General features: G+C 40.4%; 2 protein-coding genes across 5 annotated transcripts; both read left to right on the top strand.

Annotated features, from left to right (window-relative positions):
• The first annotated feature begins 87 nt into the window (after positions 1-87).
• On the top strand, positions 88-14,951 carry LOC116326054 (serine/threonine-protein phosphatase PP1-beta catalytic subunit-like). Its single transcript, XM_031747152.2, has 8 exons — positions 88-414; positions 6,144-6,275; positions 11,044-11,274; positions 11,349-11,453; positions 11,577-11,648; positions 11,928-12,079; positions 12,828-12,962; positions 13,078-14,951. The coding sequence occupies exons 1-8, from the start codon at positions 363-365 to the stop codon at positions 13,180-13,182; spliced, it is 984 nt and encodes a 327-aa protein (XP_031603012.1). The 5' UTR covers positions 88-362; the 3' UTR covers positions 13,183-14,951.
• Positions 14,952-20,947: 5,996 nt separating this feature from the next.
• manea (mannosidase, endo-alpha) lies at positions 20,948-26,400 on the top strand. 4 transcript variants are annotated; one of them, XM_031747178.2, is made up of 5 exons: positions 20,948-20,995; positions 21,539-22,148; positions 23,733-23,842; positions 23,966-24,042; positions 24,163-26,400. In XM_031747178.2, the coding sequence occupies exons 2-5, from the start codon at positions 21,647-21,649 to the stop codon at positions 24,794-24,796; spliced, it is 1,323 nt and encodes a 440-aa protein (XP_031603038.1). In that variant the 5' UTR covers positions 20,948-20,995; positions 21,539-21,646; the 3' UTR covers positions 24,797-26,400. The 4 variants fall into 4 exon arrangements, with proteins under 4 accessions (XP_031603038.1, XP_031603037.1, XP_031603036.1 ...); XM_031747177.2 differs by lacking the exon at positions 20,948-20,995 and adding an exon at positions 21,003-21,124; XM_031747176.2 differs by lacking the exon at positions 20,948-20,995 and adding an exon at positions 21,003-21,135.
• Positions 26,401-26,610: the final 210 nt, after the last annotated feature.

Below are 26,610 nucleotides of genomic sequence, written 5' to 3'. Positions count from 1 at the left end.
AACCAGATCAGTTTACTATATGAAACCTGACGTAACCTTTACTTTGTTTGTTTTCGAATCAGTAATAATGTAGCAGGTCTATACAGCGGTTACATGCTACTGTACCTTTCATACCTTTCGTACGTTTTTAGATTTCATCCCAATTCCTATTTAAACAATTGTAATTTTATTAATATTTTTGTATAGCTATAGTAGATGGTGGATGTATATAAAGGAGGTAAAAATAAAAATAAAGTGGATTATTCACTAATCTGCTCCCTGGTCAAGGTCTTTGGCAACCGGTTTGTGAGCAACAACCCCCCCTGGTGTCGGCTGAGGGAACTGAAGCGGCCAACACTGTACAGTACAACAGCAGTGTGAAGATGGCGGAGGGTGAATTGAACGTGGATAGCCTCATCTCTCGGCTCTTGGAAGGTGAACAATTTGAGTTATATTTACTGTGTGTTTTGTGGGGAACAGGTGAAGGGTTCGGTGTTTAAAAAATGGGGTTTAAATAATATCCGGTAACTGTCGCGGTTGCCTCGCAAAACGCAGGAAAGTGTTAGCTGGTAAGGCTAATGTCAGTCCATTTTAACGCTATGCCCGGCTAGCTTCGGCTAACGTTACCGTTAGCTGGCCGTGTTTATAAACACTGCAAACGCTGAAAGCCTAGCGTGTGTTTGCGCAGCAATAATCTGCGGTTACGTTTGGCAGATAATGTATCGTGTCGTGGCCTTTACTTTAGCGTGTAATTAAACTTTCGGTCTGCTGTGTTTGCGGCATTTTTCGTTTTACCCCATTTGCCAAATTATGTGGGGCTGATGTCAAGGAGGGGCGGGGACGTTTTTTTTCCTCCTCGTCCTGTGTGCTTGGTATAAAGTCATTGTTACTGTTGTAAGTTGAATCGTTGTACTGTTACACAGTAGTATTGCAGCTCCCTTTGGTTTAAACGCGTTTGCCCCACATCCGCGGTGCTGACGGTTGTCATTATTTTATTTGCTGCTGCCACTAATTTTTGTGTATTAGTGACCTGGTTTTTAAGTCTGCTCTATAAATAAGTGGAAAAGAACAATAATAACAATAATAATAATAAAAACACAAAATAGATAACTATAATGGGTGTCGTTTATCACTATATCCTGAATGAATCATAAGTGGTTAACTGTTGGGTTGTCTTTTTAAGTACATTTATCTTTTTTGGAGGTGACTTGGTTTGGAGGTGTCTTTTTTAGTGGGCAGGTTGCTGTGATTCAGGACACTCATGCTCACACATTGCCTTTATATATCTTTGTTCGCACTAAAGGTACAACAGAATTAAGAAACACACATGTGATAAAAGAATATTAGTGAAATATGTGTTTCTTTGGCTCATCCACAGAGATGTTTAAGTCACGCTGTGTGCACAATGACGTTGTTTGCTTTTATACTTTGGGGAATTTTGGTGATGTCTGAGGATGAGGATATTTGGGCCAAGCAGAAAGAAGGATGATGGCTGACCAGCTGCTTCAGAGAAGAGTTTTCTGTTCCCCTGAGATATCCTTTGAGTCATAGCAGACCACTACAGCGAATTCAGCTGTCCTTGGCATACTTTCCACTACTATCTTTGACTCTGGTAAAGGATGCTAGGATAATTCTTGGTGGTAACTGCATCTCCCTGGGTTTCTTACTATTTCAGATTTAAAGAGTTGTTTTGAATACAGAAAGATAACTTTGAGACAGCTGTGCGCGTGACTTTTGGCCAACCATTTATCTCGGCTCAAAAGTCCTCCGCTGACGCACTTTTCCTTGGCACTCAGCTCCAACTGTGACTTGTTGATTACATTGCTCATATTTTTAATGCCAGTTGAACTTGGCATTTGATGTCTTTCGTAAGTGATTAGTTTGGTAATAATCTTTGCGGTCTACAAAAGTTTTTTATTTTATTATTATGTTATTGTCTCATAGATAAGTATTTGGTTACCCTTTCACTTACTGATGTGAGCATCATAAATAGTTATAACTGAGTATTAATTAAGGAGTAAATACATGACACATCTTCTTTATTCAAAGGTTTTGCCTCAGAGCTGATTAGAATACTAGAGTAATACAAAACACAAACTCTGTTTTCCCAGTGTTTACCACAGATTCCCAGTTATATATCAAGAGACTCATAATGGTCTTGTGTCAAGTTTCTGAAGAAAGCCCTTTGAAATGCCTTCATTCTGCATTCCAGCATAACAAAGTAGCTTACTGTTTGTTTTTCTGTGTGAGAAAAAGTGTCAGTGAGACTGCTTATTCATTCTTATAAAACATGTGAACGCTCACACAGTTTAGCAAGACAAACAAACAATGATTCTGTTTATGATTGTTGCAAAATCCTTGTCATTGCTTCAGTTTGGCCTTTGCCCCCTCAGTAGTCTTAACTACATAATCTCTTTTAAAAGTGCCAGCCTACAGAGTGCAAGTGCGAACAGTAAAAGGTTCACTGTTAAAGCTGAGCAGGCTAAACATCCAAGCTTAACTTGCTCTGCTCTGATGAGGCTGGGCTGTTGAGTAAAGAGCCCTACTTCTGCGATTTCATGCTTCGCACTCTGAGAAGCAGAAGGGAAATGTAGCAGTGCTGATTCAGTAGATGGAGGATAAGAAATATTAATGAAGGAGCCCTTGAATAGTTTTTGACACTGTGGATCTGGTTTATATTCCTGTGATTTACTCACTTAAACTCAGATTGGATTTCTTAATTAATGAGACACTGAGAGTCAGGGAGTTTGAACACGCTGTGTAAGCAGAATGCATATAGATGTTTATATATGTACAAAAACATCAGGCACTAAGCTTTAGGAATTCCACACATACACATCAATTTGAACTGCTCCCTTGTGTGGTCATTCTGTAATGGTATCCATTAAATACAACAGAAAAAGGTACATTGAAAAAGGGCATAGAAACTCACTCTGACTAACATGTATTCGCTTCACTAGGCTCAGCAACCCTTTATTGGGCTCTTTTGTGGGCGTCTAGCTTAAAGGCAATAACAAAATGGTTAGTTATTGCATAATTCCTCAGTTGTGGATTTGTTCATCACTTTTGTTTCCATGCACAGAATATTTTCATGCCTTGCTTTGATTTGCTTTTTGTAATGTCAACCTAAGACTTAAAAGCGAGTATTATGAGATCATTATTGAGTCTCTTATCCATTTATATTCATTTCAGCTTTTGTTCACAGTTACTACCATAACAAGTGTTTTTTCCTGCCTAAAGAAATGTTTGCCTCGCCTACAGGGTTTTTAGCCAATGCCAAAGGAACATGACTAGCGCCAGAATGATAAGAACTGAGAATAAAAATAGCCGTTTAAACCCTCTTTGCATGTGCTGTATAGCAGTTCAGCAAATTACCATTTAACAAGCAGAACGTACACTTAAATACTTTGTATCGGACTTTCATCAACTCTCATGTTAACCATAGCTGTGTCCCTCATTCTTATGCTCTGTTCCACTGTTGCAATTAAATAACTTTAACTACTTTTGTTAAATTAAGTTTCATTTTTATCATATTTTTCAGTAGTAATAGGAAAATGCATAGATTTCTGTCAAATAGGACCAGTGTTGGGACTAACGCGTTATTAAGTAACGCGTTACAGTAACTACGTTATTATTGTGGTAACGAGCACGGTAACTAGTTATTATGCCAAAACCAGGAACGCGTTACTCGTTACTGGGATTTAGATAGGCTCGTTACTCGTTACCGCGGTGGTGGATATCGCGGAGCTTCCACAGATTCAATAACATTAGCAAGTGGTGGAGGCCAGCAGGTGGATGAAGGAAAAGGGAGGCAAGAGGAGAGACCCGAAGCGGCCGCCGGTGTCAGGTGAACTGAACTTCAGGTAAGAAGTTATGACCTGCAGTCTATCGGAGTCAGATATAAACCAAGTTTAGGTGGAGTTTATTTTCGGTATGCTGACTTTTTCGTACTGCGTACTAGCTAGCATGACGGAGTTTCTATACAGCTGGGTGGGTGCTATGTTACTGATGTTGAACTTTATTTTGTTCATACGGTTAATTATTAGAGTTGCCAACCGTCCCGTAAAAAACAGAATCGTCTGGTATTCAGAGAAAAATATATTACGCGTTTCGTACTGAGGTGAAAAGGAACACAGTTTGTCCCGGACTTCAGCTACAATGAAAAGACAAAGCTGAAGCTGCACAGCTGCCTCTTCTTCTCTCATTCTCTCCTCTCCCGTTTCTACTTCAATCACGAAACTGATCAATGATCAGCTGATCGGCTTTTCTCTCTTGTTTATTTATCGCCCACACTGCGCCAGAAAGAGGAAACCAGCGGATGTCGCGTTAAACAACAGCAGCACGTTTAAGCTTGATCAGCTGTTGTTAGAATTTATTTAATATTAATTTCTAGTATCAGCTGATGTTTGCTGGAGCCACAGCTGTAAAGCTGCTGGTCATGATATCGGTTTGGTTATCTGGTGAGAGGGAAACATGCAGATGAAACCAGGAGATGTCCTTACTGAATCATCAGAGCTGAACAGGTGATGGAGAAACAGGTTTACCTTTTAGGTGACATGAATGAGTTGAAGGAAGTTATGAACTGTTTCTGAGAGACAAATAACACCAGGATCCTTTTCTATGTAGCTGACAGCTGGTAACTGTGCAGGGGTGGGTCTAGCAAAGTGTGTCCAGGGGCCAGGTAGGGCATTAACAGGAAAGGGGGCACAAGGAAATACTTTTCTTTATTATTCTCATTTAAAATGTCTTGCTTTTAAAAAAATAATTATCTGAGTCTTACAACAAACAATTGATAGATTGATACATATATACCATCAGAACAGTGTACATCACTGTCACAACAGTGTTTGTTTTCATTCAAAGGCTTTATGATTTTTCCTATAATGGTGGGCGGTCTCTAGTCAAAATGCCCGGACATTTTTTTTTGTCCCAGTCCAGCTCTGTATGCAGCTCATCTGCAGTCTGGTGTTACCTACATCTTCCTATTCAGAAGGCAGAATGTCCAAGTTCTGAGTACAATCAAAAGCACCACGACTGCAGTTTTTGTGTTGGATGTAAAAAGCAGGCTAGAATCATGGCGGCGGTCAATGACGGTCCAGGCGTGGGATTTCTCTCGTGGAAATGTGCACATTATTTTTTCCTTTCTGTTGGTAGGTGGCACAGTGCACTTGTGGCAAGTAAGCAAGCTAGAAGACTGGCAGTCTGGCTGGGTATCCAGTTAGGGAAGCAACACATTAACAAGAGAATTCTGAGTAAAACCAAAGTTACTTTCCCTAGTAACTAGTTACTTTGAAAGTAACGAGTAACTTGAAGTAACTGAGTTACTTTTTTAGAGAAGTAACTAGTAATGTAACTAAGTTACTAATTTAAAGTAACTTACCCAACACTGAATAGGACATTACAGTCCCATTGCCTTTACTTTACATAGACTAGTCACGCTTACTGTCGTGCGTAGTCATCTCCCAAAGGCTGATTCTAAGCCAGGGATGACTCTGATTACTGGTATGATTTTGCATAGCTGTAATGCTGTGTGACTTATAATGTGCTCTTTATAGACCATCTTTAAGAAATATTACACTAAGTTTTCCAGACCTGAAATTGAAAATGTCAAATATATCAGGCACAGACTATTCCAAACAATATAAAACTTAACTTTTGTCTACTCCAGCCTCCAGATAACATGACAAGCAAGTCGTTCTTAAGTTATAATCTCACTTTTCATATCTTTGTCTGTTTCAGCTGCTGACTAACCAGCGTTTGCATTTCACACTCCCCTTTTTTTTATCGTTATAAGATAAATCTTCACCCAGAGCTGTGGCGGAACGCCAGAAAGTAGGCTTAAGCTACTGCAGCTACACAGCCAATAAACCCACACCAGTGCTCAGATGCAAGCTGCTCTCACAGAATAAGCAGCGTCTTTCTAAAGTACGGCTGAGACTAAGCAGCTATAGGCTACAAAATCATTACGCCCTCAGTTTATCGGCTTTTGTGATACTGCCACAAGTATTTTTCCCTTAGGTGAAGCATTATTCTGTCATGGCCTAATTTTGATGAAGTTTGTGTTGCTGGTGTTGTTTTGTTTTTTGGGGTTTTTTTACACACTGATTGTTGATAACTCACTCACTTGTCAATAGCACTGACTGTGTAGTTTGTCTCCTCCTTAGTGCGGGGATGTCGCCCGGGGAAGATAGTCCAGATGACAGAGGCGGAGGTGCGGGGTCTTTGCATCAAATCCAGGGAGATCTTCCTCAGCCAACCCATCCTGCTGGAGCTGGAAGCGCCCCTGAAGATCTGTGGTCAGTGTTTTCCGCCCCGACCTAACTCTCAATTAAATTGTTTACGAACACAGAAAGTTAAAAAACCTAAAAACATGGGAACCATTGATATTTTCTCTGTTTGTTTTCCCTTTGGTCCAATAATTGGTTTAACACGTACTCTATAGGTTTTGATTATTTTTCTATGGCCTTTTGAAATGTCAAACAACAACATAATCTGAATTTTTGATGCTATAGTCTGACTGCAAAGGGTTGGGTGCACTGATGGCAAACCCCCACTCTGCAAAGCACAGACCACAAACTCTGCATAGCCCACAGCAGCAATCTATTTCTTTGATGCAGCTCAGACTTATGTAACCAGACCGGATAACACTGTCTTATCCTGGGTCATATACTAAGTCACTGTTACTCTCTTGACTCAGCTGCTCCATGTATGTAACAGAGAATACACTCACACATATGCATAGATTGTGAATAATGTCTTACACACATACTATAGATAAATGACAGACAAGCAGAGAAATAAACTTTTACAAGTGAGCTTCTTCTCTGCATTTGAAATAGCCATCACTGCTGCTGTGTCTAACTGGCTCCTGCATATCTCTGCACACTCCCACATGCTTTATCTCATTCCTCCAGTGTATTGCAGCACCTTCAAACAACTCTGAACTGTCTATTACATGTGTCAGTCCTTGAAAGTAATACTGTATACTGTATACCACCTAAACACTCAGCCTCAGATGGCACTATTTATATTGTAAGTGAAGCAGTAAGTAATTTTAATTGAATGCTGACAGTGGTGGTATCTATATGTCTAACATCTCAGTGATCAGTGCAGCTAGCTTTACAAAGGCCATGTCTGCCTTTCTCCATACAGGTCTAACTTTGACGAGTTCTAGATGGTGCTGTGTGTAATTGTAACTTTATATGTTTAGTTCTTGAACCTATAACCTCAGGCTAATTAGCTGCCTTTAACCCACAGCTGTGATGGCAGGCAAGCACTGACTATAAAGAGCAAACAGTGAATGTCTTCAATTATTTACTTGGGTCACATGGATCAGGTTCTGAACTTACTTGCACTCGATCTCATCTGCTAATCGTAATTCTACTAGTGAATGTTTCCCCAAGCTTGCAGCTTTGCCACTGTGTAAACTTAAACACAGACTTCTAATAACCATCATTATGAATTTTTTTTGCTACAAAAAATAATCTGTGATTTAAAAAAAAAAACACCATCTTGTAATTAGAGTTGTCTGCAAAATAACCAAAGGGTTAGATTTGTTAATTGGTTGAATCAGTTGAAGAAAGACCACAAACATCAATGCTGTGTGCTCTGTATATGAGCAGGCCTGAGATAAATTGTAAATGTGAAACAATTATCCAAAACATTGGTTTATATCGTGGTATGAGCCTCAGTTTCAGAATTATTATACCCCTAGCAAATAAGATACCTTTAATTACTTCTTGACTACCAGGAGTGATTGAGAAGCAGCACAAACAGTTCACAAATTGAAGAGAATAATATGAAACTATAATGATATGAACTTTGAAACAGAAATTGCTTACAGTAATTATCTCTCTTTTCCATAGTTGCCCAAAGACATGCTATCCTGTGTGTGTGTTTTTAATGAGTGTGATAAAGGATAGTTGAGGCCCTGTTTAGGTTAGTTAGAGAGTAAGTTTATTATCCTTTTGCTGCAGCTAGAATAAACTCACACACTATCCATGGAAACATAAAGAGGACCTAAAGCTATTGGAACTGCAAACTGAGATTTTAAAAATTCTGCTAAGGTGCAATATAAACTTAACTTTAATTTGGTGCAATTTTGCTCTTAACGAGACTGTGGTGTTTGTCCCCAGTTGGGAGCACATTAGGTGGGTGTGTGTTGATAGCTAGTTAGAACAGAACACAAGATTGCACCACAAATCAGTTTCAATTGTAAACTTTTCCTTTAATTAAGACGTCTCTAGTTTTCTTGATTAAAGACCCTGGAGTAAGTTGATTGCAAGTCTGTCTGCGACGCTAAAATAGATTCTTTTCTTGCATTTACCATCATTATCGTTAAATCACAGAATTCGGCAAGGTCAGTCTTTAACCAGACAGCTGTTTATTTGGTTTTTGTTGAAGGGAAGTGGTAAAGGACAAACTTAAGGAAGAAGGAAAAAAAACCACGTGACAGGGTTTGGCCTCAGCCAGTAGAGCAAGCATGTTTCTAGAAGCAGGAGTAACATTGCTGTATTAGGCTACTGTAATATTTTTTTAAAGAAAACTTGATCTGTGTACTGAACCTGTTTTATTTACATTTGTTGTTTTTCTTTAAATTTGATGTGTGTGTGTGTCATGATCCCCAAGGTGATATTCTCACCTGAACACACTATACTATCATTCGGGACAATAACCCTGTTAGCTTAGTGTTTACAAATATACTCTGAGCGGTATTATTCAGTATTCCTAAAACACCTGTACTCTAATGCTTCTACCACAAATGGACAACATAGCCCATGCTGTTGTGCAATGTTGTTTTTCTAAAAATGTTTTATGAACTTTTATATTGCGCTCTCTTGGAAGATAAATCCTGCTAATTTGTGGTTCCGCATTGTGTTTTGTTTTGTTTTTAGCTTTCCATTTTCTGCACTGGTTTTGAACCCATAATCTCTGTGCTTCTACTGTCTGTTTGTTTTGACGGAACAGAAACAGGCCAAGTAAATAATTCACTCACTGACATCCTACAGTTTCTTGTAAGAGGGCAGGCAGAGGCTGCCCTGTTTTTTTAAAAAACAAAAAAACAGACAAACCAAAAAAAATCCGGTAAATTCACATTCATATCAGTATGTTAGTCATACAGTAGCTCTTAGTGTGGAATTGATCATACTGAGTGTAAAATGAACCTGGCAGACCTTTGTGAGCAAAACAAATACTGGCTGTGACTTGTACTAATAGTAATTTAAAATATATTAAACTTGTACAGGTAAAATCTGGATATTCGGCGTCATCAGTGCAGAAGGGAGAAATAAAAAGTTGCCATAGTATCACACCTCAGCTAAAGTTAACACAATAGTAAGCTATAGTTGACATCCATCCACTTTTCTTCTTCTTATCCAATCCAAGGTCATGAGCCTATCCCAGCTGTCATAGGGCAAGAAAGAGGTAACACACTAAACAGACACAACAGAGACAAACAGCCGTTCATGCCTATGGCCAATTTAGAATCAGCAGTTAACCTAGGATGCATGTGTTTGGGAACTAGAGAAAACTCAGTTATAAACCATGAAGGCACAGGGAGAACATGCAATTTCCATCCAGAAAGGCAGTGCTAACCACCATGTCACCCTCCACAACTCAAAATGGGAAAATAACAAACCAAAAAACAGCAGATCCCTCTCTTGTTTCCCCCCCACCAACTCCTCATCTCTCTCTGATGAGCAGGTTAAACTCCAAATATCACTTTAAAAACAGCAATTAAAGTGGTAGTTTGGACTTTTAAGAAGCTTTGCTGATTTCATACTGACAGCTTGTGACCTGGATTTTGTGCATTAATGTCTGCATTACTATGTGATTCGCTCAAGTTTCAATATTGTAATATTAATGTGAAGGATTGTGAAGTTGTTACTACAGTGTAAATGCCTTAGATCTTGACCTGTGGGCTGAGTGTCTGGAGCAAAACTTTAAATAAATAAACAAAGTAGGAGGCTGTGAAACACAAGCCAACCAGCTAAGAACACCAAGAACAGAAAATAACATACAGGCAGACTTAAAGCTATTCCTTAAATTATTTATTTGCATGGAAGAATGTGCCTTTGCATGCTGTCCTAAGACAAAAATAAGTGTAGGCCTGTAGGATTTGGTGCCAGCCTTGGTTTGGGTTTTGGTGCATGGATGCCTGATGGGCTCCATGAAATAGGGGAAAAAATCATGCCAGCCAACCTCAATATGACTTCAATATAAAATTTACATTTTCATTGGTCATTTTATTTTAAGGCCAGACAGCTGGACTGCTTAACAAGGGCTGTCATTTCATTTTAATTTGTGCCATGTTGTAATGAGTGTGGTGCATGAATTGGCTTTCCGTTTTGGTCATAATAAAGCCTGTTATTATTGCAACGCTTTTCTGGTAGGCCTCTCTGTAGTCATCTGTGTCTGGAGCACTTAGCCCAAATTAGAGCATCTCTTTAGCTGGTGCAAGAGGATATAAAAGGAAGCAGGTCTTGGCTAGGTGATGAAGTGAGTCTCCTCTGCAGAGACCCTATGCTCTGGTGAGAGGGACTACTGCTCATCACTGCCTGTCTAAATGTCAAAGAGGGAGGAGATTGAGCATTAATCCTCAGAGAGTGGTTAAAATTAAAGCAAGTTTGAGTGGATATGTGTGTGTGTGGATTTTTGGATGGATGTCCTTTTTGTGATTAATGTGGATTGCGAGCATTCTTTGCCTCATTAGCTTACTTTGCGTGCTCTGGTGACAGTTTTAATGGTTTTTGTGTGTGTGTGTGTGTGTGTGTGTGTGTGTCGTTTGGCTCGCTCACGCAGTCCTAATATAGGCTCAGTCTTATGTCCCAACCAAACTACATGTCTTGCAGATCTTATCTTAAAATCCAAACAACTTCAGTGAGTTGTGCATGTAGGAGTCAGGAGGTAGAAAAACAAAGCATTAAAAATATTTCTACACTTTTTTTTCCTCTATGCAGAATTCTCCTCCTGCCTGTCTCTGTTTGACTACAACATCATGCCTTTAAACTGTCAAATTAACACCCTTACTTGCCTGTCCCCTCATCCCTTTTACCTCTGTTTCAGGTGATATTCATGGGCAGTACACAGACCTATTGAGGCTGTTTGAATATGGTGGCTTCCCCCCAGAGGCAAATTACCTTTTCCTGGGTGATTATGTGGACAGAGGGAAACAGTCCCTGGAAACCATTTGCCTTCTGCTTGCCTACAAGATCAAATACCCAGAGAACTTTTTCCTGCTCAGGGGCAACCATGAGTGTGCTTCCATCAACCGCATCTATGGGTTCTACGATGAGTGTAAGTACAAATAAACTGAGGCTTTACACAGGCACAGTTCAGTTCTGAGAATATCCTTTGATTTCTTCCACCAGGCAAGCGCAGGTTCAACATCAAGTTGTGGAAGACTTTCACTGATTGCTTTAACTGCCTCCCCATTGCTGCTATTATTGATGAGAAAATCTTCTGCTGCCATGGAGGTGAGGGAGCTAACATCGACATTCGCTGCCCTGAATTTGAACTGCAGCTTTTTATTAACCAGTGTTTGAAATATCTCTGTAGTATCTTTAATCAAAAGCAATCTTTTTGCCTTTTTGTTCCAGGGCTATCACCTGACTTGCAGTCGATGGAGCAAATCCGCAGGATCATGAGGCCCACAGACGTGCCCGACACAGGTACTGTGTGTGCCTGCGTGTTCTTAGATGTATGCTCGTACTTGACACTGAACATGTACACTTCCTCTGGATTCCTCCCAGGAATTTAAGTTTATTTTTAAATGGAAAAAAACAGCCTCTCTCTTCCTGTGTATGACTGTTCCATCAGTAGATCATCTTTGTTACATCAGCCAAGTTTTTAGCAGATTTTTCCATTTGTCTGTTTATTCTCTCCTTTCCCCTTTTTTCCCCGCTTTGTGTTCCTCGGGTCCATCTATCTTCTACCTGTGTGTATCCCAGGTCTGCTGTGTGACCTGTTGTGGTCAGATCCAGACAAGGATGTACAAGGCTGGGGAGAGAACGATCGCGGGGTCTCTTTCACCTTCGGAGCAGATGTGGTCAGTAAGTTCCTAAACCGGCATGACCTGGACCTCATCTGCAGAGCCCACCAGGTAATTGGGAGTGGAATTGGGTATGAGTCTGATTGTGAAATGAAAGTCCCCGTAGGCACAAAGCTAGCATATTGATTAGCCTTTTTTTTAGTGATTTAAAATTGTTTATCCATTTGCTTCAGTTATGTCTGTCCTCCATTTTAATTAATGTTGTTGATGAGAGGACATAGAAAACAGAGCAGAAAACATCTATTAATAGAAGCTCTGGAGCCTCTAATTTCCTGCTCCCATTCGTTCTCTGTATTCCTCCCATGTATTGTACATACAGGCACTCAGTTTATAATATTTTTTCTTGTTTAAAATATTATTACGCAAACTATGACAAGGCACTTTATGCATTTATGGCCAGGAGATTAGAATAGATTAGAATAGAGAATAGATGTCTCTTGCTTAACTTGATCTCCTACCAGTGGAGTGGAGTGCATGGAGAAGAGTAAACTCGAGCAACATTTGTAGTATAAAGAGTCATCCATTTATGACACTGCCATCAGACTAATTTGCCTGTTGATTGTCACAAATAAGACTTTCTCAAAGTACTGATCATACAACTGAACAATCAGGAGACTAGTTCCTAAGTTACCCACGGTTATTTCAGCTCTGCGTTTGGTTTTTCTTATTGATTTCAGATGTAGGTGGTTACATACACTCAACCTTGATAGCAAACTTGGATTGTGAAACTAGCTGAAGACCTGTTTCTTGGTATTGATTTTTTGTAGGCGCTGGAATAATGTCATCTTTCTTTTAACAGGTTGTGGAGGATGGATACGAGTTCTTTGCCAAACGCCAACTGGTCACACTTTTCTCTGCTCCAAACTACTGCGGGGAGTTTGATAACGCAGGCGGCATGATGAGTGTTGATGAATCCCTCATGTGCTCCTTCCAGGTAGTGTGAAAACCATAGGGCCATGTGTGCATTTGTATTATTTGCCTTTTTCGGGTGTTTGTGTGTGTGTGTGTGAACTGACAGTGACACATTTCTCTGTGTTTGTGTTTTAAAGATTCTAAAGCCCTCAGAGAAGAAGGCCAAGTATCAGTACGGTGGTGTAAATTCTGGCCGGCCCGTCACCCCACCCCGCACCACCCAAGCCCCCAAGAAGAGGTGAACATACAACCGTGGCTCTCCCTCCTCCTTCTCACCTCATGCAACCCCCGTCTGCCATCATGGCGCCCCTCTGTAACTCCCCTGTATAGTGAAGATACAGGGCTTATCTAATTGCCCGAATCTTTCTTCTCCTCCTTCCTCCTCCCCCACTCAACCAACCCCCTCGTCAACTCCACTGACAGCTCTTTTCTTAATGTGTACGTGTACATAAATTTGCTGTGACCAATCTTTTTCTCTTTTTTTGCCTGTTTGTTGGTATTTTTGATATTATTAACAAATAATCTTTTTTGGTGGTTTTATTTCCAATGCTTTTTCTTTTGTTTTCTTTTTTTTTTCTGGTTTTCTGGGCTTCTGTGTTGTGTAAAGGAATGCCTTCTCTGTTTAGAGCGGCAACATGACCAAGTCACCATAAATCTTTTTCAAAACAAAATGAAGGTTCAACGTTATTTTGCCTTGACCTCTCAAAAAGCCGAGAGAATCTTTTCCGTGTGTTTCAGTTCAGACTGCGGTTTCTGTGCAATGATAGTTCCCTAGACACAAATAACATTTCTTTTAATCCAGTTTAACATCTTAAACTCGTTACAGCATGTGCACTTTGTGGTTTTTGTGCACAAGCACATTTTATATATTTAACCAATGAGAAAGCGCAACTCCCAGTGAGTAGCAGAGAATGTGAACAGACCGACTTGAATGAAATATAGAGGCTAAATCAGATGCTGCTGGCAGTGACACGCTCTACCCGAAAACAACGCCCTCTGGGCATCGATTTCTCCACTCTGTTAATGCCTCCCTGCGCCACAGCTCCACTCCCACACAAAAACATGCCGCTCTCTACAGAAAGCTGGCATTAACCTTTTCCTTGGTGTATTTAATATTTGTTCTCATTAGGATAATTTGCCTTCATTAAAAAAAATGATCTTGATTTATAGTGAAAGGTGAGCGAGAGAGACTTGTTTGAATGTTCAAACGTCTGTGGTGGGTTAAGTTCTTGCAGAAGCATTTGTGACAGTGGTGGGTTTTAAATGGGAGCAGCTAATATAAGGAGATTGTGCTCTGCAAAGCTGGATCTTTGTATGGAGAGAATAAAGATAAGAAATGTTAAACCACTGGCTGCAATTTCACAGGATTCTAAGTAAGCTCTTACATTGTTTTAAAAAAAAAAAAAGCTTGACAAAATGCCCCACAATATTACAAGTGTTTAGTTCAACGTGCATGTAGCACAGTGAAAACAAACACAAAGCTTTTTAGAAGCTTTGTGGGAAAATGCCAGCCGTCCAGGATAAACTGATAGAGTTGGGAGTGGGTGGCGGAGCAGGCAGTTTCAGCATCACTGTACGATTGTGTTGCCACCTGGTGTGTAAATACAGTACTACAGTCAAAAAAAAAAATTATAAGATTTCAAATTAGGCACTTCAGGATGGAGCTTCATCATATTAGCAGTCCACACATGGGGTGTCCTTTGCTACAAGAAGGTACTTAGACACTGGCCAGCAATAAGCTTGGTTGGTGAATCAGCTTTAGTGTGCTGCACATGAGGTGGTGTTGAAATTTTGTGAAAAACAGTTGCCTCTTTTCTTTCATTCTTTCTACTTTGTTTTGCTCTTTGTTGTATTTTTATGTTCTCTGTTCACATTGTTTACTTTCATTTCACTTAATTTATTTCCTAATAATGATAACAAGAATAAAATGAGGTGTTACCAAAATCTGTTTTGCAATTTGTACAAGTTTGTTTGAAAGTCTATAAATTCAATAAAATGGATGGAACCTAAACGCTGTTTTTAAATTATTGACTGGAATGTGCGGGCAGTTTTTACACACTGTACACTTATTTGTCATAATATATAGTTAAAGTTTAATATTCTCCCAGCTTAAAGAAGCAAAGGTCCACATTTGCGTGGTCATTTTGTCTCCTCCTCCATCACCCTATATCTAACCATACATCATAGCAGGCCTCACTACCCTCTTGTAAACCTTTCCTCTTACTCCTGCTGCTATCCTTCTGTCACCAATCACTCCTGGCACTCATCTCTAACCACTACACCCTAGCTGCACTCTGTTTTTCACCTCTCTTGTCTAATATCTATTGCTTTGGACATTTGACCCCAAGTATTTAAACTCGTCCACCTTCACTACCTCTGCTCTTTGCATCTATTCAATTCAATTCAATTCAATTCAATTCAATTTTATTTATATAGCGCCAAATCACAACAAAAGTCGCCTCAAGGCGCTTTATATTGTACAGTAGATAGCACAATAATAAATACAGAAAAACCCAACAATCATATGACCCCTATGAGCAAGCACTTTGGCGACAGTGGGAAGGAAAAACTCCCTTTAACAGGAAGAAACCTCCGGCAGAACCAGGCTCAGGGAGGCGGCCATCTGCTGCGACCGGTTGGGGTGAAAGAAGAAAAACAGGATAAAGACATGCTGTGGAAGAGAGACAGAGATTAATAACAGATATGATTCGATGCAGAGAGGTCTATTAACACATAGTGAGTGAGAAAGGTGATTGGAAGGAAAAACTCAATGCATCATGGGAATCCCCGGCAGCCTACATCTATTGCAGCATAACTAAGGGAGGATTCAGGGTCACCTGGTCCAGCCCTAACTATATGCTTTAGCAAAAGGAAAGTTTTAAGCCTAATCTTGAAAGTAGAGATAGTGTCTGTCTCCCGAATCCAAACTGGAAGCTGGTTCCACAGAAGAGGGGCCTGAAAACTGAAGGCTCTCCTCCCATTCTACTTTTAAATACTCTAGGAACAACAAGTAAGCCTGCAGAGCGAGGCGAAGTGCTCTAATGGGGTGATATGGTACTACAAGGTCATTAAGATAAGATGGGGCCTGATTATTTAAGACCTTGTATGTGAGGAGCAGGATTTTGAATTCAATTCTGGATTTAACAGGAAGCCAATGAAGGAAGCCAAAACAGGAGAAATATGTTCTCTCTTTCTAGTCCCTGTCAGTACCCTTGCTGCAGCATTTTGGATCAGCTGAAGGCTTTTTCAGCGAGTTTTTTAGGACATCCTGATAATAAAGAATTACAGTAGTCCAGCCTGGAAGTAATAAATGCATGAACTAGTTTTTCAGCATCACTCTGAGACAGGATATTTCTAATTTTAGAGATGTTGCGCAAATGGAAGAAAGCAGTCTTACATATTTGTTTAATATGTGCATTGAAGGACATGTCCTGGTCAAAAATGACTCAAGGTTCCTCACAGCATTACTGGAGGCCAAGGTAATGCCATCCAGAGTAAGAATCTGCTTAGATACCATATTTCTAAGATTTTCAGGGCCGAGTACAATAACCTCAGTTTTATCTGAATTAAGAAGCAGAAAGTTAGCGGCCATCCAGGTCTTTATGTCTTTAAGACATTCCTGCACTTTAACTAATTGGTGTGTGTTACCTGGCTTCATGGATAGATAGAGCTGGGTGTCATCTGCATAGCAGTGAAAATTTATGCTATGTCTTCTAATGATGCTGCCTAAGGGAAGCATGTACAATGTAAATAGAATTGGTCCTAGCACTGAACCCTGTGGAACACCATAATTGACCTTAGTGTGTGAAGAGGACTCTCCATTTACTTGAACAAATTTGAGTCTATTAGATAGATATGATACAAACCACTGCAGTGCAGTACCTGTAATACCTACAGCATGTTCTAATCGCTCTAATAGGATATTATGGTCAACAGTATTGAACGCAGCACTGAGGTCTAGCAGGACAAGCACAGAGATGAGTCCACTGTCAGAGGCCATAAGAAGATCATTTGTAACCTTCACTAAAGCTGTTTCTGTGCTGTGCTGAGCTCTGAAACCTGACTGAAACGCTTCAAATAAGCCATTCCTCTGCAGATGATCTGTTAGCTGTTTGACAACTACTCTTTCAAGGATTTTTGATATGAAAGGAAGGTTGGAGATTGGCCTATAATTAGCTAAGACAGCTGGGTCTAGAGATGGCTTTTTAAGTAAAGGTTTAACTACAGCCACCTTGAAGGCCTGTGGTACATAGCCGATTATTAGAGATAGGTTGATCATATTTAAGATCGAAGAATTAATTAATGGCAGGACTTCTTTGAGCAGTTTTGTAGGAATGGGGTCTAAAAGACACGTTGATGGTTTGGAGGAATTAATTATTGAAGTTAACTCAGAAAGATCAATTGGAGAAAAAGAGTTTAACTTAACATCGATGGTATTAAAAGTAGCTGTAGATAATATTACATCTGTGGGATGATTATTGGTAATTTTTTCTCTAATGATAAAAATTTTATTTGTGAAGAAGTTCATGAAGTCATTACTAGTTAACGTTAAAGGGATTGTTGGCTCAGTAGAGCTCTGACTTTTTGTCAGCCTGGCTACAGTGCTGAAGAGAAACCTGGGGTTGTTCTTATTTTCTTCAATCAGTGACGAATAGTAAGATGTTCTGGCTTTGCGGAGGGCTTTCTTATAAAGTAGCAAACTATTTCTCCAGGCTAAATGATGATCCTCTAAATTTGTGACACGCCATTTCCTCTCCAGCTTACGAGTTATCTGCTTTAGGCTACGTGTTTGAGAATTATACCACGGAGTCAGGTACTTCGGATTTGAGGCCTTAGTTTTCACAGGAGCTACAGTATCCAGAGTCGTACGTAGTGAGGAGGTAAAATTATTAACAAGATAATCGACCTCTGTTGGAGTAGCGTTCAGATAGCTGCTCTGCTCTATGTTGGTACAGGGCATTGAAGATGATAACAGTGGGTGGATTATATTCTTAAACTTAGTTACAGCACTTTCAGAAAGACATCTACTTTGATAAAGTCTACTCTCCACTGCTGTGTAATCAATTATTGTAAATGTAAATGTTATCAGGAAATGATCAGACAGCAGAGGGTTTTCAGGAAACACTGTTAAATGTTCAGTTTCTATGCCATATGTTAAAACAAGATCTAGAGTGTGATTAAAGTGGTGGGTGGGTTCTTTTACATTTTGAGAGAAGCCAATTGAGTCTAATAACAGATTAAATGCGATGTTGAGGCTGTCATTTTAGCATCTACATAGATGTTAATATCACCCACAATAATTATTTTATCTGAGCTGAGCACTAAATCAGATAAAAGTCTGAGAAATCAGAGAGAAACTCTGTGTAAGGCCCAGGTGGACGATAGATGATAACAAGTAAGACTGGTTTCTGAGTTTTACAGCTGGGGTGGACGAGGCTAAGCATCAGGCTTTCAAATGAATTAAAAGTCTGTCTTGGTCTTTCGTTAATTAATAGACTGGTGTGAAAAATTGCTGCCACACCGCCCCCTCGGCCTGTGCTTCGAGATTTCTGGTAGTTAGAATGACTCGGGGGTGTTGATTCATTTAAACTAACATAATCATCCTGCTGCAACCAGGTTTCTGTAAGGCAGAGTAAATCGATTTGTTGATCAATTATTAAGTCATGTACTAACAGAGACTTGGAGGAGAGAGACCTAATATTTAATAATCCACATTTCACTGTTTTACTCTTTGGTTCAGATGTGGATACTGTATTGTTCTTTCTTTGTGATTTTTTATGTTTAAGTTGTTTATTGCTGGTTTTTAGTTTGTTTTTTGTCTTTTTGGGAGCTGACACAGTCTCAATGGAGATGGGTTTTTATATTGTTACACCTGCCTCCTTGTCATTCACACAATGTAGTCTGTTTTGCATCTACTGACTTTCATTTCTCTTCTCCAGAGCATACCTCCACCTCTGTAGTCTCTCTTAGACCTACTCTCTCCTCTCACTACAGATCACAATGTCGTCTGCAAACATTAATATTTGTCCGCTCCTGCCTGACCTCATCTTTCAGCTTGTCCATCACTGCTGCTAACCAGAAAACCTTCAGAGCCAATCCCAGATGTCATCCCAACCCTACTTTGAACTCATTGGTCACTCCTTCCACACACCTCACCCCTGTCTCACTGTGCTCATACATCTTCTCCACCACCCTCAGATACTTCACTGCCACTCCCGATTTCCTATTGGCACCCTATCAAATGCTTTCTCTAGATCTACAAAAATACACAGTGCAACTCCTTCTGAGCTTCTCTGTATTTCTCTATCAGCACTCTCATAGCAAATATCACATCTGTGGTGCTCTTTCTCAGCATGAAGCCATGCTGCTGCTCATTGATCATCACCTCTTCTTAACAAAGCTTCATCAACTCTTTCCCATGGCTTCATGATATAGCTTATCAGGTCTGAACATCGTGCTTCTTCTTGAAAGTCAGTGCTAACACACTTCTCCATCCCACATAAGAAACAATCTGGAAAAAAAAGTCCACTGCTCTCTCTCCAAGTCTCTCCAAGACATCTTCATACCTCCACAAGTATGTCATCTGAATCAACCATCATTCCTACTCTACTTCCTCTTCATAGCTGGCCTCACTTCCTCTTCACTCATCCTCTGCACTAACTTTCCTTAATCTGTCCTCCTCTCACTCTCATTTTCCTCATTCAACAGCTCTTCAAAGTGCTCTACTCCTTTCATATTTTCAACACACCCTCTTCACTCATTCATACATTTCCATCTCCATCCTTTTGTATGCAGCAGAAGTGACCCAGTGTGGCAGTTTAGGCAGCTAGAAATGCTAAACTCTAAGCCCATTTCAGAGCCCTCTGGAAAAAAAAGGCCTGAACACAATGAGGTCAGTGACAGAGAAAACAGGGAGGGTCCAAGTGGAGATGAGATGGGAGCCAAGCAACAATGATCCACAGTACCACGTTCAGAGAGAGCAGACTGTAATAAATCATCCTCTGTGAGCTGAATTTCTATTTCTCGGGGAGATTAAGGGACAAACAATAAAGAAATAGCAATGGGGTTTTTATTTATTTTTGTAAACGTGCACAAAATAATTTCCCTTTTCTTTCATAACCTGTGGAAACACTGCACAGGTTATTGCACTCCACAGACTTCACATGGGAGAAGGTTGGATAAGGAGGAGTCCTCTGTTTCTCCTTTGGTTGTGTCACTGATTTTTCCATTCAAAATATCACTACCCAGATAATTGTGGAATAATATTTGATTGAATAATCACTCCAAACAAATTATTGTACGTATTAAGGTGTGTTTATTAAGATTGTCTGTGAAGGTTCTCAGTCATCCAGGTCATCGTAGTCAAAGGAGTTTGCAAAGAAAAGCGTCTGGACTTCTTTAAGTTGCTTGAAGACATTTCACCTCTCATCCGAGAAGCTTCTTCAGTTCTAAGGTCAAATGGCCGAGAGTCCCAGATTTAAACCCAGTGGGAGTATCCCCCCAAGGAGGGACAAAGGACCCCCTGGTGATCCTCTAATCACATGCGCCAAGGTGTGAAAGCGGGTGTGGGACCTAATCAGCCCGGGTTTCGGGTGAGCTCATTGTGAAACCTGGCCCCACCTTGTCATGTGAATTCCTGAGGTCAGATGGCCCAGGATGTGAGTGGGCGTTAAGGCGTCTGGGGAGGGAACTCAAAACTGGATTATAGATGGCAGACAGTTGGTGTCGGTGTTGACACCAACTGAGAGAGTCCCAGATTTTGGGACTCTCGGCCATTTGACCTTAGAACTGAAGAAGCTTCTCGGATGAGAGGTGAAACGTCTTCAAGCAACTTAAAGAAGTCCAGACGCTTTTCTTTGCAAACTCCTTTGACTATGAATCATCATTCCTTCCTGTGGTATTAATTTTATTCTTTTCTGTAATGAACCCTCCAAGGCGATGGGGGCGCTATTAATCAGTGTCATTCAGTTAAACCGCCTCTATGACTGTTGTTAGCTAAAGAGGAGGAAGCTTCCTATACCGCATGGATGGGTCACAGTGCAGTTGCAGTCGCAGGTCAGTGTGTTTGCAGATCTGTGACGTTTTCCAGGACAGGCAATAAACCAGAAGTGCAGGTTGTGTCTCGTCCTCTGCATCCCAGCAGCGAAAATAATTTATGAGGACTCGGTCGAGCCATTGGACTGGGTGTGTTTCATGTGAGATATGACAATGTTATAGTTTTTGTGCAAGAAGAAGCTAACTGTTAGACTGTAGACGAATAAAACGGATGTCGTGTCAGCCCTGTGGTGCCTGTGTGGTGTTGACAAGTCTGAAGTTCAGTGCAGGTAGAGTTCATGTGGCTAATGCTGCTAGCTTGTTAACTGTGTGATGCTAAGCTGCAGTAATGGACGTGCTGTAACCAGCTATTGTATTTATAGTGTAAATAAAACTTGGTGTTTCCACTTTTTTATTTGCTTTATTAATTAATAGATGGGAAATTACTTAGCTTTACATTATTGCAAACATAACTAAAGCTGCAGTTTTGTCTATTATTTAATGACTGGGCACTTCTGGGAAGATCAACAGATACTCACATCTCTTATATCATTCAATTTATAGGCTGAGTAAACACTCTCCGGCTGAGCTTTACTGGCTCCCCATCCAACCACAGTCACTCACCGGTGTCTCAACAATGAACTATGGAAAGCCTCAAGCAATAACTGAAGAATGGCAAGATTTAGGCGCAAATCTTGCATCACATTAATTGCTCTGGTGTTGTTCATACTCGCCATAACTGTGTTCTTAAAGGAGCTAACATCACGGGACTCTCCATTCAGCAGCCCAGCCCATATAAAGGGGTTTCCTGAACCAGAGAGCCGGGAAGACCGCAACAAAAAACCAGAGGAGATCAAAATGAGCAGCGTTGCTCAGTCAGACAAGGATGCAGAACTGGAAGCGACACTGAGGAAGTTCCCTCCTCCGAATTACTACCTTCATGCCTTCTACTACACGTGGTATGGAAACCCAAAGATTGATGGAAAATACATACACTGGGACCATCCGCAGCTGCCACACTGGGACGTTAAGGTAGCTCAGGGATATCCACAAGGGAGACACACCCCACCTGATGACATTGGAGCCAACTTTTACCCCGCTTTAGGGGTTTACAGTTCCAGAGACCCCTCTGTTATAGAGGCTCATATGCAGCAGCTGCGTACAGCAGCCATTGGTAAGACATCAAGTCACTTTTATTTATATACCACATTTAAAACAACAGGAGCTGAGCCAGAGTGCTTTCCAGGCAGGCAATGCAATGATGGCAAAATATGAATAAAAAGGAGTCATAAATACATAAAGTATAACACTAGAAATAAAAGACCAGTAAGAAAAATTTCAACACGTACTTGACTAAAAGCTAATGAAAAAATATACAGTGCTGTATAAAAAGTATAGCTCCCTTCCTGATGTCTTAATTTTTTCATGACTGGTGACCAAAGAAAAAAAAACAAAGGCCTGTACACATTTGCCAGAAAATATCTTGATCCCCAAAACCTTCAGGAAAATATTCTGTGGACTGAACTTTTTGGAAGGTTTGAGTCCCGTTACATCTGGCGTAAAACTAACACATTATTTTATTTTAAAAAATCATGCCAACAGTCAAACACGGCGGTGGTAGTGTGGTGGTCTCAGGCGGCTGGATGACTTGCTGTAATTGTCAGAACCATGAACTCTGCTCGCTATTAGAAAACCCCAAAGCAAAATGTTCGGCCATCATTTTTTCCCCTGAAGCTCAAAGAAACTTGGGTTTTGCAGCAGGAAAATGATCGTAAACACATCAGCAAGTCCACCTCTGAATGAAACAAAAACAAAATGAAGGTTTTGAAGTGGTCTAGTCAAATCCTTAAACAGGCCGTCCATGCTGGAAACCCCTCTAATGTGGCTGAATTTAAAAAATCTGCAAAGAAGAGTGGGCCAAATTCCTCCACAGGGATGTGAAAGACTCATTCCCAGTTATTGCAAAAGCTTGATTGCAGTTGTTGCTGCCAAGGTTGGCACAACCAGTTATTAGAATTAGGAGATAATAACATTTTTCACACAGGGCCAGTTAGGTTTGGATAGCTCTTTTTTATTTCACCCTCTTAATAAATGAAATCATTTCAAAAAACATCATTTAAAAACTGATTTTTGCATTTATCCCGGTGTGGAAATGTATTTGAACTCTGAAGCATGTAAGTGGGGGGCAAAACGTTTTCACCGCTCTTTATCTTTAGAAGTGGTTTATTGTCAGTTAGACATGTGCTTATGTGGGTTCACAGAAAATTCCAGCTGTTGTTGCCTTGGTGGCAGTAACAGCTGGAAAAGCCTGTTTGCCTTTGGCTTTTAGGCGAAAAGGTGGCGCTGAGATAAGTTGATGGAGGATGACCTCAGAGACCTGGAGGCCAAATTAATCAATGCAGTTAAGCTCAAACAGGAATGACATGTTGCCTTTTCTTTGGATCATTCTGAATCTATGTAGTGAGCTAGAAACATTTATAGGTTAGTGTTTAGTTTTTCACACAAAATAAAAATATTGGTTCCAACTATCAAACAAAAACTCTTCTAATTGAATTCAGAAGATTTTGTGTCAGCAGCTATGATAATAGTGACACACTGATACAAGGAAAGCCTAATAACATTGCTCCAGGCACACATTTAATACACATTTATTACACATTTACATTAAATGAATCCAGTTATCTTTATGAACGTCCATCTAGGTCTTTTTCTTTTAGCTTTTGGATTTCAAATTGATACTGTAACTGTTTATTTTAAGGTGTCATTGCTGTTTCCTGGTATCCTCCCAATATGAAGGACGACAACGGTGACTCAACAGACGACATTGTGCCTTTGCTGTTTGAGGTGGCTCATAAATACCACATTAAGGTGAGTTTATGGAGATTGGAGCAGTTGCTTGAATGAAACGTCTTTCATTATTTTCCTAATGAAAGGGTTTTTATATTGTGATCCCATGTGTGTGTTATCTTTGTCATTATTTGTGTGTTGTAGGTAGCTTTTCACATTGAGCCATACAAAGGAAGGGATGAAGTCAACATGTTCACTAATGTTAAATACATCATTGAGAAGTGAGTAGTGATTTTGCCCATAGAGTCATTCAGATGTCATCATTAATGTTATCTGCACATTTAGATTCATCTTTCTATTCCTTTGACATCTGGTTGTTTTTCCGATCCCGTCTTCCGCAGATACGGAGAGCACCCGGCCTTTTTCAAGTACTTGACAAACACTGGCAAACTTCTTCCGCTCTTCTATGTGTATGACTCATATCTGTTGAACTCGGAGCAGTGGGCCAAGCTGCTAAAGCACACGGAGACCAACAGCATCAGGGATACCCCGTATGACGCCATCTTCATCGCCCTGCTGGTGGAGGAGAAAGACAAGAGAGATATCCTGACAGCAGGGTTCGACGGCGTTTACACCTACTTTGCCACTAATGGTTTTTCCTACGGGTCCACGCAGCGTAACTGGGCCTCTATAAAAGCTTTCTGTGAAGATAACAACCTGATGTTCATTCCAAGTGTAGGCCCGGGATATATCGACACGAGCATTCGACCCTGGAATTTCCAAAACACTCGAAACCGCATCAATGGCAAATACTACGAAACCTCGCTGAGTGCAGCACTGGAAGCCAGGCCTGATTTTATCTCTATAACATCCTTTAACGAGTGGCATGAGGGGACTCAGATTGAAATGGCAATTCCAAAAACAAGCCAGACGGTGTATCTGGACTATCTGCCCAACAAACCATCAATCTACCTGGAAATAACTCGCAAATGGGCGGCGATATTTGGTGGTGAGAGACGAAAGTGGCAGGAATGAAAATGACTAAGAGCCATAGCAGATGTTTATTCATGGGGGTATAAACAAAATGAAAACTAAATGGAGTTCTGCTTGCTGAACGCAGAGCAAAATGCAAATGAAGACCAACTTTATAAGAAAAGCCAAATGATTTGCAAAGCCGTAGGCAAGTGAGCCACTTAATTATCTTAATTTTGGCTGCGCTGATGTATGTCGTTTTGTTGCACTTGAACGAATTATTGTGAATTTAACTGATGTCTTATTAACGCTTGTTTGCACACCCCTGTACATTTTTGCTATTCCTGGATTTTCACCAGCCGAAACAGCATAGGCATGTTTTGCAGTTCTGTGATCTGTGACTATATTAGACCCGAACAGAAATAAAGTGCACTCTGCAACGAGGCAGAGATACGAGTAAACAAAGCAGTCTGGTGGAATAAAGCTGTTGCCTCATTCTGCTTTCAACTCGGCTTTAGCCCAAAATACAGTACAAGAAGAGAAGGAGAGGGGGAAAAAAAACCCACGCAACATACATTTTGACATTTCAAAGACATGTCAGTTTAAAATCTGAGATGAGTCATAATGATGCAAACAGCGGCGGGATGGAAGGATAGAAGTTCAGTTGTTGAAACAGATTTGTAGCTGAGGGAATAGAGGGCAGAATCAAGATTGGTTTTTATCTGTGCAGTAGATTGCCTTCTTATTTATGAGCTGTTGCCATGGTACAGTACAAGTCTAACAGATACTTCTCTTACTAGACGTGCTATCAGTGCATACAGCTGCGTGGCCGCAGCTGTTTGGCTGCATCTGAACAAATCACGCATTATGTTAAAACTGCCCCCGCAGCAAAGGGTTATTTAAACTGAAGCCATCTCTCCAATGAAAACATACAGTGATCTTTCTATTCTTGCCTCTTAATTTTCAGCCCAGTCCTTCTTCCAGATCACTTGAACTTGTGAGAATTTTTGTTGGTGGTGTTTCGGCTTCCGCAGCCATACAGCATGTTTACCCACAGGTTTATAAGCAAGCATGGCTGTGAAAGCCATTCAGCTTCAGCTTGGATTTCCTGGAGTAGTTCACAGCAAGTTTTAAGGACTGCTATGGATCACTGTCTAATTGTACAACACAGCATCTTCTCAGTTGTGCATCCTTGGCTGGCTGCAGAACATTTGCATCCAGAATTTGCTGACTTTTATTGGAATTTATTCTTGCCTCGATCCGGGCAATTTTCCCGACGCTCCCAAATCAGAATATTACTGCAACAGCTTTCATGCTTAAAAGTTGGCAAGTTGTGTGTTTGCTTTATTTTTCAATTAAATGCTTCTTATTCACTTTTCTTAAACTGTACCTTTGGTGATTGTGGCCAAAAAAGCCAAATGAGCTTCACCTGCACACAGCACTTGTTTTCCAATTGGCTCTGGCTCGTCCAGGTGTGGCTTTGCCTACTGAAGTCAAACTCAAAGATCTCGTACTCCTAGTGGGTGTAGGGTGTATTTCGTGTCTTCATGTCCACTTGCCTTGCTGTTGTGCAAGGCTGCCTTTAATCCGACGCTGTATAAGAAAAGTCCTAAGTTTTTTGGAGTTTGATCCATGCAAAATCGTGTTGATGCACTTTTGAATTTAATCACTAATTTTGAAATGAACCCTGTGATGAGTCCTCCAACTGTTTTGAATTACAACATTAAACCACTAGAGTAACCCCGTAAATGATTAATTGACTGGCTAAAAGAAATCACGGGGCATGCTCAAGGTTTAATGGGGCAAACCGCATCTGTGAGCCTCTGTGTAGATAATTGAACCTACTTATTTAGTGAGTTGTTTTTGCATGTGATTTA

Source organism: Oreochromis aureus, linkage group 19, assembly GCF_013358895.1.
Source record: "Oreochromis aureus strain Israel breed Guangdong linkage group 19, ZZ_aureus, whole genome shotgun sequence".
In the NCBI taxonomy this organism is placed as follows: Eukaryota; Metazoa; Chordata; class Actinopteri; order Cichliformes; family Cichlidae; genus Oreochromis; species Oreochromis aureus.
This window is presented reverse-complemented; position numbering and strand designations above follow the sequence as displayed.

Coding starts and splice junctions, on each gene's coding strand:
- LOC116326054 (XM_031747152.2), top strand. CDS start 363: ATGGCGGAGGGTGAATTGAACGTGGATAGCCTCATCTCTCGGCTCTTG. Junction 11,454..11,576: donor AATCTTCTGCTGCCATGGAG/GTGAGGGAGCTA, acceptor TTTTTGTTCCAG/GGCTATCACCTGACTTGCAG. Junction 12,963..13,077: donor CCCTCATGTGCTCCTTCCAG/GTAGTGTGAAAA, acceptor TGTGTTTTAAAG/ATTCTAAAGCCCTCAGAGAA.
- manea (XM_031747178.2), top strand. CDS start 21,647: ATGGCAAGATTTAGGCGCAAATCTTGCATCACATTAATTGCTCTGGTG. Junction 22,149..23,732: donor GCTGCGTACAGCAGCCATTG/GTAAGACATCAA, acceptor GTTTATTTTAAG/GTGTCATTGCTGTTTCCTGG. Junction 23,843..23,965: donor CTCATAAATACCACATTAAG/GTGAGTTTATGG, acceptor TGTGTGTTGTAG/GTAGCTTTTCACATTGAGCC.